This window comes from Salvia hispanica, chromosome 5, assembly GCF_029641045.1.
Source record: "Salvia hispanica isolate PSC_SH4W2 chromosome 5, Shi_PSC_v1, whole genome shotgun sequence".
NCBI lineage: Eukaryota > Viridiplantae > Streptophyta > Magnoliopsida > Lamiales > Lamiaceae > Salvia > Salvia hispanica.
This window is the reverse complement of record NC_142696.1, coordinates 24969643-24981801: the sequence shown is the minus strand read 5'-3', so window position 1 is coordinate 24981801 and position 12159 is coordinate 24969643. Positions and strand designations below refer to the sequence as shown.

The following is a 12159-nucleotide window of genomic DNA, read 5'->3' as shown; positions in this document are numbered from 1 at the left end:
AAGAAGAGGAGGAGAAGAGTGGAGAGGAGCAGAATCAAGAAATGTGAAAGAGAAACCATTTGCATTGTACTACTAGTAATTTGTAGAGAAAACATCCAATGTAAATAGAGAGATTAGCTTAAAATATCTTCATATATGTTGTTAAAATATATACACGTTTATTATATGGATGGATGGATGGAGCTTAAGTCTTAGATTTGATAGTGTTAGGATCGTCGACTGCAACGTTAGTTTGATATTGTCCGCTTTGGATCAACCCTGCACAGATTTATTTTTGGGTCATTCACAAAAAGGCTCACACTAATTGGGGTTGTACAAGAATTATATACACCTTTCGACTTCCCTCACTGATGTGAGATGAGTTTGTAACCCAACAGACAGTAGGTGAGTGGCAAGTAATTAAACATGGCTTTCATCCCAACATTAGTGAACCCACTAGAAGTTCAAAACATCCATCTTAATTAGTTATCATGCTCAACACCTGCCACCGCTCGTCATCGTTCAACCTGCACATAAGGAAAACACATGCAGGGCTGAGTATTTTGAAATACTTAGTGAACTCGTTGCCAAAACGTTTTATAAGTTATGCCACCCTTACCAAGTGAGCTCGAGTTTTAAGCAGTTATAAGAGAGTATCACGAGTATCACAAAATATATTTTCCATAGACTAGCCAGTCAAACAACTCCCCACTTTTCTCATCAATTTCCACAATCTCAACATTTCCATGGTGCGACGAAAGTGTGGCCACACTTTTCACCCACGAGACCGGCCGACTAGCAAGGACGGCTCCCGATCCCACCGTGTACACAGCCTGGTAGGGTTTGCGGCCCGTACTCAAACCCGAATTCGTTTATACATATCCATAGCCCTATAGCCCAATGGAGCGAACTCTCAAACTGGGCATCAGGCGCACAATATCACAACAAAACAGACATAGGCATGGCATAATAGTTAAACCACCCTTATTTCTCCACATTCATAAATTTGCAGAAAAAAGAGTTTAAGAGTAAAGCCCACCTCGACTGCTTAGGTTTCAAGTAAGTTCTTTCCCTTGCTATCCGGCTTTGCAACTGAGGTTTCACCTTTTTAATCACATAGGCACATATCACAAATCAGATTCAATACAAACTCCTAACACATGCATGTCTCAACGCTTTTCCTTTTTTCCCACCGATCTATTTTAGCATCATTAATAAATCAAGGTCGTGTTCATCGCATAAGTTCCATTCGCATCTCAACTCTAGATCTAATATCAACATGTGTCATACAAGAGTATATTGCCATCATACACACACCACACAAACACAACACACACGTGCATACACGCACGCCACTCACACACACGCCACGCCACACTCATGCATACATATTTCCATATCCCCTTTATCCCACTTTCACTCAACAAGATGCATGAGGGTTCAAGAATACCGATTAATCAGTTAGAAAGAAGAGGAATCGAGTAGAAAGAAGAAGATTAATATGAGAATACCTTTTTGAGAAAAACGAACGGTAGAAACGAAGTAAAGACTTGGTTCTTCAAAAATCTTGAGGCTCAAACTCTAATTCTTCTCAAAGGTTGAAGGATTATTGAAGTAAAGTAGAAGAAAATTGAGAGAGAGTGGAGAAGGGAGGGGGGGCAAAAATTATGGGGGCTAGGGGTTAGGGGTTCCTCTTATTTATAGTGCTCCATAAGATTTTTAGGTAAATAAAATAGAATATTTGGTAAGATTTTATTCTCCACAATTAAATAAATAAATATTGTGAAGTAGGAAAGAAGAATTAACAAAAATAGACTAGGGTATCAAGGCATGTAATTTTCGAAATATATGGCTCACAATTAGCCAATATTTTGTTTTGGTATATTTTACGGAGTAGAATAAAATATCGCGGAGCAAAATAAAATAAAAATTCTTCCATTGGAGGAAGGGAAATAGGCGTGTAGTAGCCTTTTGAATAAGGCATGGATTTTTAATATCAACTAAAATAAGATATGACAAGATCTCTTGAGGTATGGAAAGATTTGGTAGAATATTTAAATTCTATGTATGGAAGGAAATAATATTTAAGTAAGGAATCAATTAAACAAGCAAAATAATATTTCCTTCCCAACATAGGTGATTTTCGAAAATCACCTAGGAAAATAAGGGGCTCGATTTTTCTCAATAAAAATAAGGAATAATTGGGTTTTGGATTTAATTTGGATAAATATCCCAAGAATTAAATTAAATCCAGAAAAATAGAATTCCTTCTCCAAAAGTCCAAGGGTTCGAAAATCTCAATATTTAGGTGGCTAGTATTTATGGAAATTTTCCCTAATATTCTCGCTCACCCTTAAACAAATAATTCACCTCATAATTTAATAAATTACATGTCACATCACCTAATTAACAAGTTTGACTTTTCAAACTTCTCGGTCAAGGAAACTCATGCAATAAATTCATTAATCAAATAATTCACATCTCCCACGTCATCAATAATAAATTCTAGGGCTCTAAAATTAGGGTTCGGAAATTCGGGGTGTTACAGTGCAGCCCTGTTCTCTGTGGGGAGGAAACGTCTAAGTTAGACGATGAGGAGGAAAAAGTATTTTTGGTGCATTTGAGGTCCTCTCGAGTGAAAGGGGAGGAGTGCAATTATAATGAGAAGGTTGATCAGATTGAGTTGTTGAGTGCTCACATTGTGACATTGAACGAGTTAGTTACGCATTCACCTCCTACAGGGGGGGTTTTCGAAGTATGGTCATCTAGACGAGAAGGAGCTCATGTCGAAGAAGAATTTCTTCGGATACGCTGACGTTGAGGGGATAAAGATGTTGTTAGTTGATCAAGATGGAGATGACGATAGACAAGTTACCTTGAATGATCTCGAAATCGCTATCGCAAACAAAAACCTACCTAGAAGACCTACAAAGAAGTTCTTGAAGCGTAGATCTACAAAGAAGTTCTTAAAGCGTACTAGGAGTCGTCACGAATTGTTATCTGTGATCGCATTTGATCCAGGAGGGGAAACTTCATGGCTTCGATTATCATTGTCTCTCGTCGTGGCTTGGTCCCAATAATTGAGTGGTGAGAAAGTTGTTGAAGTGATTGTTGCTTCGCCACATAAGGAAGTTAGGGAGGAGAAATCAATGGTTAATTTGAGTGAGTTGTTTGCTACTTTTGCTAATGATGTGACTTGCATAGTGGCTTTGGGGAGGAATTATGGTGGTCAGGAGTTCACGAAGATTGCGGAAGAATTAGGTAAAGAATCAGAAGTTTTGTTGGGTAGTCTTGATGAGGGAAAGTTTGTGCCTTGGCTTTGCTGGATCAAGTTCGTGAATGGGATAAGTGGGGGAGTTAGGAAAGTTGCTAGAAATATTAATGAGTTTTTGGAGTTTGTGGTAGGAGAGCTTGTTGGTGAGAGAAAGGAAGGTGTTAAGCGTACTCACGAGAAGGAAATATTGGAGCAACAGACATAAGGAATGACACCTCTTAACAAAGATCTGAATGTAAAGAATTTGAACCAATTGGTCACAAATGGTGCTGCATTTATTCCAAAACGGCACTCCTGCCCATTTGATCCCGAAGGAGATATATAGCATCTAGCTTATGGTATCAGCGACTCTCTTCATTGCTTCGTGGTTCCCACCTTGAGGACAAGGTGGATTTTAATTAACCGTGGGGGAGTTGATACGAGAATATCTCTACATATATCCCATATCTCTATTATTTAGTTTAGTATTTATTTAGCATATCTTTCTCATATTTTCCCATATATCTCTTCGAATCTTTTGTCTTGCTCATTAAGTTAGTATCCCTATTATAAATAGGGCTATTGTTATTCTCATTATTCAATCAAGAAATACAATTACCGTTATCTTATTTTTATCGCTTATTTCAATTCGGTATTGATCTTGGTTTGATCGACGGGCAAAGCTCCCGCGACTACCTCGTCTACCTTTTATCCCTCCGACGATCGCCTCCGCGACGCCGGAATCTTGTTAAGAGAAATCATCTCTTAACAAATGGGTCCCGAGAAATCGCCCAAACATTGATCATCACACGCGTACCAGATGCGATATCGTAGCCCAATACTTTTGTGTCTTGAATTAGTTCACTAGGGACTAGCAACGGGATTGGTGTATGCAGTCTTAGACTCTCCTTCAACCTAGCCTTTAGATAAGGAATTTTCTCCAAGTTTTTCTCATCAATTTCATCCTTGCTTATGAATACTTCTCTCACTTCATTTTGCAAAGTTTTTATGGTTGACAGATTTCATATAAGCTCTATGACCGCCCATTCAAGAGCAGTAAATGTAGTATCAGTTCCAGCAGCAAACATATACTGTAAATATAGTGTAAATATAGTATCAGTTCCCGCATCAAACATATTGTAACTTTCAAATTTACTTTTAACTTTAAACTCTTACTAATTGATTTACATAAATCACGTTAAATATTTTTTTCTCTTTTTCAAGTTATAAGAAAAGTATTGTTACCGGAACAATAGCTTTGATAGTGTCATCTTCAACAGGGGAGTGACTTGCATTCTCTTTCTGGAAATCGAGCAAAATATCAACAAAATCCAACTCACCACCATCACCCTCTCTCCTCTCTCTAACCCTATGCTCTTCAATCACAGCCTCCAGAAACTCATCAAATGCTTTAGCCACTTTTTCAATTCTCCCATCCACACCATCAAACCTTCTCATCCAACTCAGCCATGGAATGTACTCCCACATAGGTATAACCCCCAACAACGTAATCATCTCGGTTAACATCTCTTTGAAATCACTCCCCAGACCATACTTCTTCCCCAACGCCACCCATCATATCACATCGGTCAAGTTCACGGGCTTTGAAGAAGCACCCAATTTCCTGATCTTATCAACCATGAGGGAAGTCTCTTCCTCCCTCACGCCGCGATAGGATTGAACCCTTTTGCTGCTCACCAGATGAAGCACGCATACGCTGCGTATCTGCCGCCGCCAGTAATCTCCATACGGCGCGAACGCCACGTCCCGGTTGTTGTAAAATAGTTGAACCGGGATGCTGAGTTGGGGTCGGTTTGAGAAGATTTGGTCATGGGTTTTCATGATCTCAAGCGCCGCCTCGGCCGAGGAGGCGATGAGGACGGGGACCTTGCCGAAGTGGAGCAGCATGAGGGGGCCGTAGCGTCGGGAGAGTGACTGGAGGGATCTAGGCGTGCTTGAGCCCAGCTGGTGGAGGTTTCCGATTAACGGGAGCTTTGGTGGAGACAGAGGCAGCCTTCTCCGGGACTCCGGAGAATGGCTGCGGCGTCATTTGTGGAGGAAGAAGAGGAAGAGAGATGTGGAGAGTAGCACAACCAAGAAATGTGAGAAGAAAAGCATTTTTGGTTGATGGAGAATAACAAGTGTGTTTCTAGATGCCCTAGAGATAATAGCTTTGTAAATATATTCATTGGACCACTGAATTTCAATTGGAGGATTTAATACAAAATTATCTTTTAAGGTGGCGTTCGGTTGCCATGACTAATTATCATGAGACTATCCATATAGGATTAAGTTGTGGGATTATTTTAGTTGGAGGGGGGAGGCTATGACTAATAATAATGAGACTATTCATCTAGGATTAAGTTGTGGGGGTCAATCTTATGAACAAAACACGATACATAATTAATCATGAGATTTAGTCTTGCCAACCGAACACCCCCTAAGATAACATGCTTGAGACGGGTAGTCAGCCAACCACAAACTAATACTCCATGTGAATTGAAAGCGAAATCTACCCCCTCTATTCCAATAAAAGAGAATGAATGGCTACTACATATATTATTTGGAGATTAAAGGCCAAAATTATTTGGCCCTAAACATATGATCATTTTACCTTTTTGGTCCTAAACTTTATCTTTTGGATTTTTTGGTCCTGCACATATGGAAATTTGATAATTTTGGTCCTCCGTCTATAATTCCGTTAAAAATAACAGTCAATGGCAATTTTGACCAAATTAAACTCTTAATTCTGATTTTTAAATCACTAATTAATCTTCTAAACCAAAGCAGAGCCGCACACAGAAATTAGGTCTTCTTCCAATTCAACAATGGTATATGGCAGCAATCCGCAGCCTGACAATGGCTAAGATGGAATCCAATCAGCTAAACCAACTGAGGGACATCTTCGCCCGGTTCGACATGGACCACGACGGCAGCCTCACGCAGCTGGAGATGGCCTCCCTCCTCCGCTCGCTCGGCCTCAAGCCCTCCGACGACCAGATCCACTCCCTCCTCGCCAACATGGACGCCAGCCGCAACGGCTCGATCGAATTCGATGAGCTCGTCGGTGCAATCCTCCCCGACATCAACGAGGAGGTGCTTCTCAACCTGGAACAGCTCATCGAGCTCTTCCGCTCCTTACATCACCGCCGCTGAGCTTGCCGGACAGATGGCTAAGATGGGGCACGCCCTCACCTACCGCGAGCTAGGCGACATGATGCAGGAGGCCGACACCAACGGTGACGGCGTCCTCAGCTTGCACGAATTTGCCACCATTATGGCCAAATCTGCAGTCGAATCTCGCCGAGCCTGAATCGTCTTCCTCCTCCTAGGGTTTACTCATCTTAATTTATTTAAATTGGGGGAAGCTGATGTGGCATTATAGATTGTGGCTATGACGAACTAATTCTTCTTAATTTGTAAAGCTAATTGCGATTCATGAATTATTGGATTTATGATGAACTAATTCATAATGGATTTTCTGTCGTCATTATTGCATCCAACTCCATATAATTTGGAGATCAATTAGGAGAATAATTAGTGACTAAAAAAATCAGAATTAAGAGTTTAATTTGGTCAAAATCGCCGTTGACCTTTAGTTTTTAACGGAACTATTGACGGATGACCAAAATGATCAAATTTCCATATGTGCAGGACCTAAAAATCCAAAAGATAAAGTTAAGGACCTAAAAAGGTAAAATGGCCATATGTTTAGGACCAATTTTGGCATTTACTCTTGTTTGGACAACAAAAAGGAAAAACGTTAAATCACTCAACGGACATAGCAATGAGATGAAAAAAGATATATTCCGCTAGGAGAATTTAAAGTGATTACACTGGGATAATTCCTGCCGAGAAAGAAAACTTTGAGAACAAATAACGAAAATAGAGGAATTGCAGAGGAAATCTACTCCCTCCATCCTTGTTAACTGAGACATTTCTTTTCGACACAAAAATTAAGAATAGTGTGCTAAGTGGATGGTGTATAAAGGTAGGAGAGATTAAAGAAGGGGACATATGCTACACCGTCCCATTAGTAAAATTTAAATTAATAGAAAAAGTAAACTGTCGCTAGTGGAATTCGTAAAAGCAAAGCAGACGGATATTGAAATTTATTTGTGGAAATTATATATTCTGAATTTTGAATTTGAAATTTTGAGAAAATAATTTGCATGTTTTTATATTATGGCGTACATTTTTTCACAAAATAATCACTTATATTTTAAAAAAAACTTGAGAATTTGTATAAATAATAAAAGAAAAATTAAGATTTTTTTTTTGCTGTGGTATAATGTGATAGAGAGATTAAGTTTTTTTTTTTTTTCATTGTTTTCTGGAGGAGTAGTAAAATAATCTATATCAGTGAGAGAGTGTATTTACTCTATTTGGGCTTACTAACTTCCATTCTCCAATAAAAATCAACTCCATTGGAGAATAAAAGCTCCATAGTTTTGCTCTAATTAGAGAAGTTTTGTTCATTGGAAACAAATTCGTCCTCATGACTAAATTTTTCCATATTTTTCGATTTGGATGGGCCTAGTTCTGTAACCCAATAATATTTTTGGGTTGGCCATTTTTTTATCTTGATGGGCTTCATTTGAAGACCAATATAATTTTGGATAGGCCCAATTTAATTGTCTGTATTTGGTTTGTGGTCTCTGACTAGACATGAAAATATTAATACAAGAATGAGCTAATTAAATAATTGTATAGCTATGGCGGCCTACAATAAGACTAAATTCAAAAAATCATCAATAGAAGTAATAATTTGATTACAAAGTCCACTGAAACTATTTTGACATTTTAAGAAATAGGGTTAGGCTTTATTTTATATGGATGAGATTCACTGTTCCATAATTGATCTTTAATTTACCATGGACCAATCTGAAATTAATAATTTTAAATTGAAATGAAAAACTATATAATGAAAAAAAACATCACATATTTAAAATTACTCCCTCCATTCCACCGAACCCACTTTCCTTTTTGATTTGTCACAACTAAGAAGATCCATTACTAAAAATAGAAACATCCTTATCTCTACTTTATTTTCTATTTCTCATATTTTATGCTCGCCTTAACAACAAAATAAAACTACATAAAATCCATATCACTCAAAGAAGGGATCATCTTCCTTGAAACGGAGGGAGTACTAAATAGACCTGTTGAAGTTAGCCCTTCATTGTTAAAATAAAAGTGAGTCAAAATGTTTAAACACAAAATTACAATAATATTGAACACAAAGCAACACATTAATTCAAAAATACTACATAAATGCATTAAGCTGGATTTTATGTTCAAATTGGATCGAATGTTGATTCGTAGTTGAACTCCAGTCTTATTTTTTAAACACTAGAATGGCCTAACAATCATGTGTAGTAGCTACAACAAGCAAAGGACACTTTTTATGGGTTGCCATTCCTCGAGATTCACTCATATCTAACTCCTTCATGTTTACTCCATTAGGTAATCCAAAATCGAATTTGTGCACCAACTTGGCTAACGCTAGCTCGTCCACAGCTACCGCAAACGTAACACCAGGGCAGCCCCTCCGGCCTGCCCCAAACGGAGTATACTCAAAATGCACACCTCTAAAGTTTATGCTCGTATCAAGAAACCTATCCGGACGAAATTCTTCTGGATTTTCCCACAGTGATGGGTCCCTAGAAATCGCCCAAGCATTGATGATCACACGTGTACCAGATGCGATGTCGTAACCTAATACATTTGTGTCTTGAGTTGATTCACGAGGGACTAGCAATGGGACCGGTGTATGCAGCCTTAGACTCTCTTTCATCACTGCTTTCAGATAAGGCATTTTCTCCAAGTCTTGCTCGCTGATTTCGTCCTTGCTTCCGGCTACTTCTCTCACTTCATTTTGCAATCTTTTCATGGTTTTCGGGTTTCTTATCAGCTCTGCCATTGTCCACTCAATAGCTTTAAGTGTTGTACTAGTTCCAGCACCAAACATATCCTGTCATATATATATATATATATATATATATATATATATATATATAAGTAAACATATACAGTGTGAAAGAGAGATCTAAGTCATACCTTGATTATAGCTTTGATAGTGTCATCTTCAATAGGTGAGCGACTTGCATTCTCTCTCTGAAAATCAAGCAATATGTCCACAAAATCCAACACACCACCATCTCCCTCTCTCCTCTCCCTAACCCTATGTTCTTCAATCACAACCTCAAAAAACTTATTAATCTTCTTAACCACTCTCACAACCCTCTCATCCACACCATTAAACCTTCTAGTCCAACTCAGCCATGGAATGTACTCCCACAAAGGTACAACCCCGACCAGCGCCGCTATCTCCGTAAGCCACTCCTTGAAATCACTCCCAACGCCATACTTATTCCCCAACGCCACCCTACAAATCACATCATTCGTCAGAGACGTCATGAGGTCGCTCAAGTTCACAGGCTTTGAAGAAGCACCCAATTTCCTGAAGTTGTCAACCATGAGGGAAGTCTCTTCCTCCCTCACGCCGCGATAGGACTGAACCCTTTTGTTGCTCAGAAGATGAAGCACGCATATGCTGCGAATCTGCCGCCAGTACTCTCCATACGGTGCGTACGCCACGTTCCGGTTGTTGTAGAACAGCCTTCCCGGGATGCTCAATTGGGGCCTGTTTGAGAAGATTAGGTCATGGGTTTTCATGATCTCACGTGCAGCCTCGGCCGAGGAGGCGATGAGGATGGGGACCTTGCCGAAGTGGAGCAGCATGAGAGGGCCATAGCGGCGGGAGAGTGACTGGAGGGATCTGTGGGGGAGTGAGCCCAGCTGGTGGAGGTTTCCGATTAGCGGGAGCTTTGGTGGAGACGGAGGCAGGTGTTTCTCCGACCCCGGAGAATGACTGCGGAGCCATTTGTGGAGGAAGAAGAGGAAGATGGAAGTGGAGAATAGCACGGCGAACATATGTGAGAGGGAAACCATTTTCTTGTTTGTGATTACAGATCTTGGCGAGGGTGTTCTTTTATATTATTCCGGAAAAAATTAGTCTCATTCGTGGATGGCCTGTGTTTTAATGAAAATTTGGTAAAACAATAAATGATAAAAAAAGTAGGTAAAATAAGAGGGATATGAAGAAAAAGTAGGTAAAGTATGGTAGAGAGGAAAAAAAAATGGGTAAATTATAAGAGAGAAACTTTCAAATTTTAGAAATACGACTATTTTTTTTGAACACCTAAAATAGCAAAATAGAATTATTATTTGTGGATGGATGGAGTAGTAAAGTACTCCCTCTACTACTCTCTCCATCACAAAGAAGATATATGATCCCTTCCTTGTGCGACACGAGATATTATATAACTTTATTTTGTATGTTAACTGAAGAGAATAAAATAAGAGAGATAAAATAAAGTAGAAATATAGTTGTTCATGATGAGTAATCTTGATTAAGATAAATTAAAAAGGATAATAAGTCATTTTTAGTTGGACGAGGAAAATAACATAAAATAAGAATTTGGTTTGCTAGTGATTGCACCAAGTCACAGAGTTTAAACATATCTTCATAAATTTAGGATAATGACCTATTACAACATGACATGTTGAAAACAATGTCATTACTCATAACACATAGATAACACATAGTCCCCGTCATAAGTCAATACACTATCCTTTCACCGCATTTATATCACACGACGATAGGAGGCTTAGTCTTAGGAATTGAGTTAGAGTGATTGTGAGGATGAGATTGAGTGTCCCATAATTATGTACGGAGTATAATTCATGTTCATGTACCATGTCTCAATCCAAATTAAAACATTTAATATGTTTATTATAAAAAAAATTATATCATCATAAGTATTAATTTAAAAATTTAAAATTTTAATCAAATTTAATAATCAATTTTATCATATAAAAGTTATATCATGTGAAAAATAATTATGTATCATAATTCGGTGCAAACGTAAAAAATTCAACTAATGTAAATACAAAAAATTTAAATTAAAAAAAAAATCAGAAAAACATGTCAAAATTAATAAATTTGGCCAACAAAATTAACTGGATCACTGTACTTAGGCTCGGGGCCCTAGGCTATAAGCCTATAGAGAACTAATGCAATCCGTCCAAAAAACTTACCACGTCTTTTTTAGCCTCTTTAAAAAAATTGTCGCTCTCTATATATTATTGTAATTCGCAAAAGCAAAGCAGGCGGATGATAAAAATTATTTTATAGAAATTATAATATTTTTAAATTTTGAATTTAAAATTTGAGAAAATAATTTGCATATGTTTTTTTTTTTGTGATGGCGGAAATTTTTGCACAGAATAATCACTTAAAATCTCAAAATTTTGATAATTTGTATAAACAATAACCCTTTTGTCCGCCATTATGTTTCCTAGTTTTCCATTTTGATTCGTCCCTTATTAAATCGTCATACTTCTTGTTTTTACTACTGTTATCATTATACCTCACATTCTCCATTAGCTCATTTCCCCTCAACATATATTATAAAATTAGGACAGACATATATCACTAACTTTTTCAACTTATTTTCCTTTATATTTCTTACAATTTTATCGAATTAAAATGAGACACGTATTAAAAGACAAAGAAAGTAGTAAACGAAGAATTTTCAGGGTTCCACCGTACTACTAATTAATAGTACTTCCTTCGTCCCATTAAAGATGACCCACTTTTTTTTTTGGTTTATTCCAATCAAGATGACTCATTACTAAAAAATAGAATTAAACACCTTTGATCTCTACTTTATTCTCTCTCTCTTACTTTATCCTCTCCACTTAATATACAAAGTAAAGTTACATAAAATTTCGTGCTGCCTAAAGAATGGGTCATCTTCCTTTTGGACGGAGGAAATACTACATATGGATTCAACAAAGTAGTTATAAGTAGTTAGATACCCACCAACTACCACCACCCACCAACTACTTATTATAAGTAG

At 37.8% G+C, this 12159-nt stretch overlaps 1 protein-coding gene and 2 pseudogenes across 1 annotated transcript; 1 reads left to right on the top strand and 2 right to left on the bottom strand.

Moving 5' to 3' along the window:
- Window positions 1-4254: 4254 nt before the first annotated feature.
- On the bottom strand, window positions 4255-4759 carry LOC148926512 (cytochrome P450 71A6 pseudogene; annotated as a pseudogene).
- Window positions 4760-6067: 1308 nt separating this feature from the next.
- Window positions 6068-6564, top strand: LOC125191336 (putative calcium-binding protein CML16 pseudogene; annotated as a pseudogene).
- A 1850-nt stretch (window positions 6565-8414) lies between these two features.
- On the bottom strand, window positions 8415-10222 carry LOC148926511 (cytochrome P450 71A6-like). Its single transcript, XM_089058170.1, has 2 exons — window positions 9293-10222; window positions 8415-9206 (listed from the first exon to the last, which is right to left on the bottom strand). The coding sequence occupies exons 1-2, from the start codon at window positions 10184-10186 to the stop codon at window positions 8595-8597; spliced, it is 1506 nt and encodes a 501-aa protein (XP_088914296.1). The 5' UTR covers window positions 10187-10222; the 3' UTR covers window positions 8415-8594.
- Between the last annotated feature and the right edge of the window lie 1937 nt (window positions 10223-12159).

Excerpts from the sequence above, each read along its gene's own strand:
- LOC148926511 (XM_089058170.1), bottom strand. The coding sequence starts at position 10,186 with ATGGTTTCCCTCTCACATATGTTCGCCGTGCTATTCTCCACTTCCATC. Across the intron at positions 9,207-9,292 it reads CTATCAAAGCTATAATCAAG|GATATGTTTGGTGCTGGAAC; the intron begins GTATGACTTAGA and ends TATATATGACAG.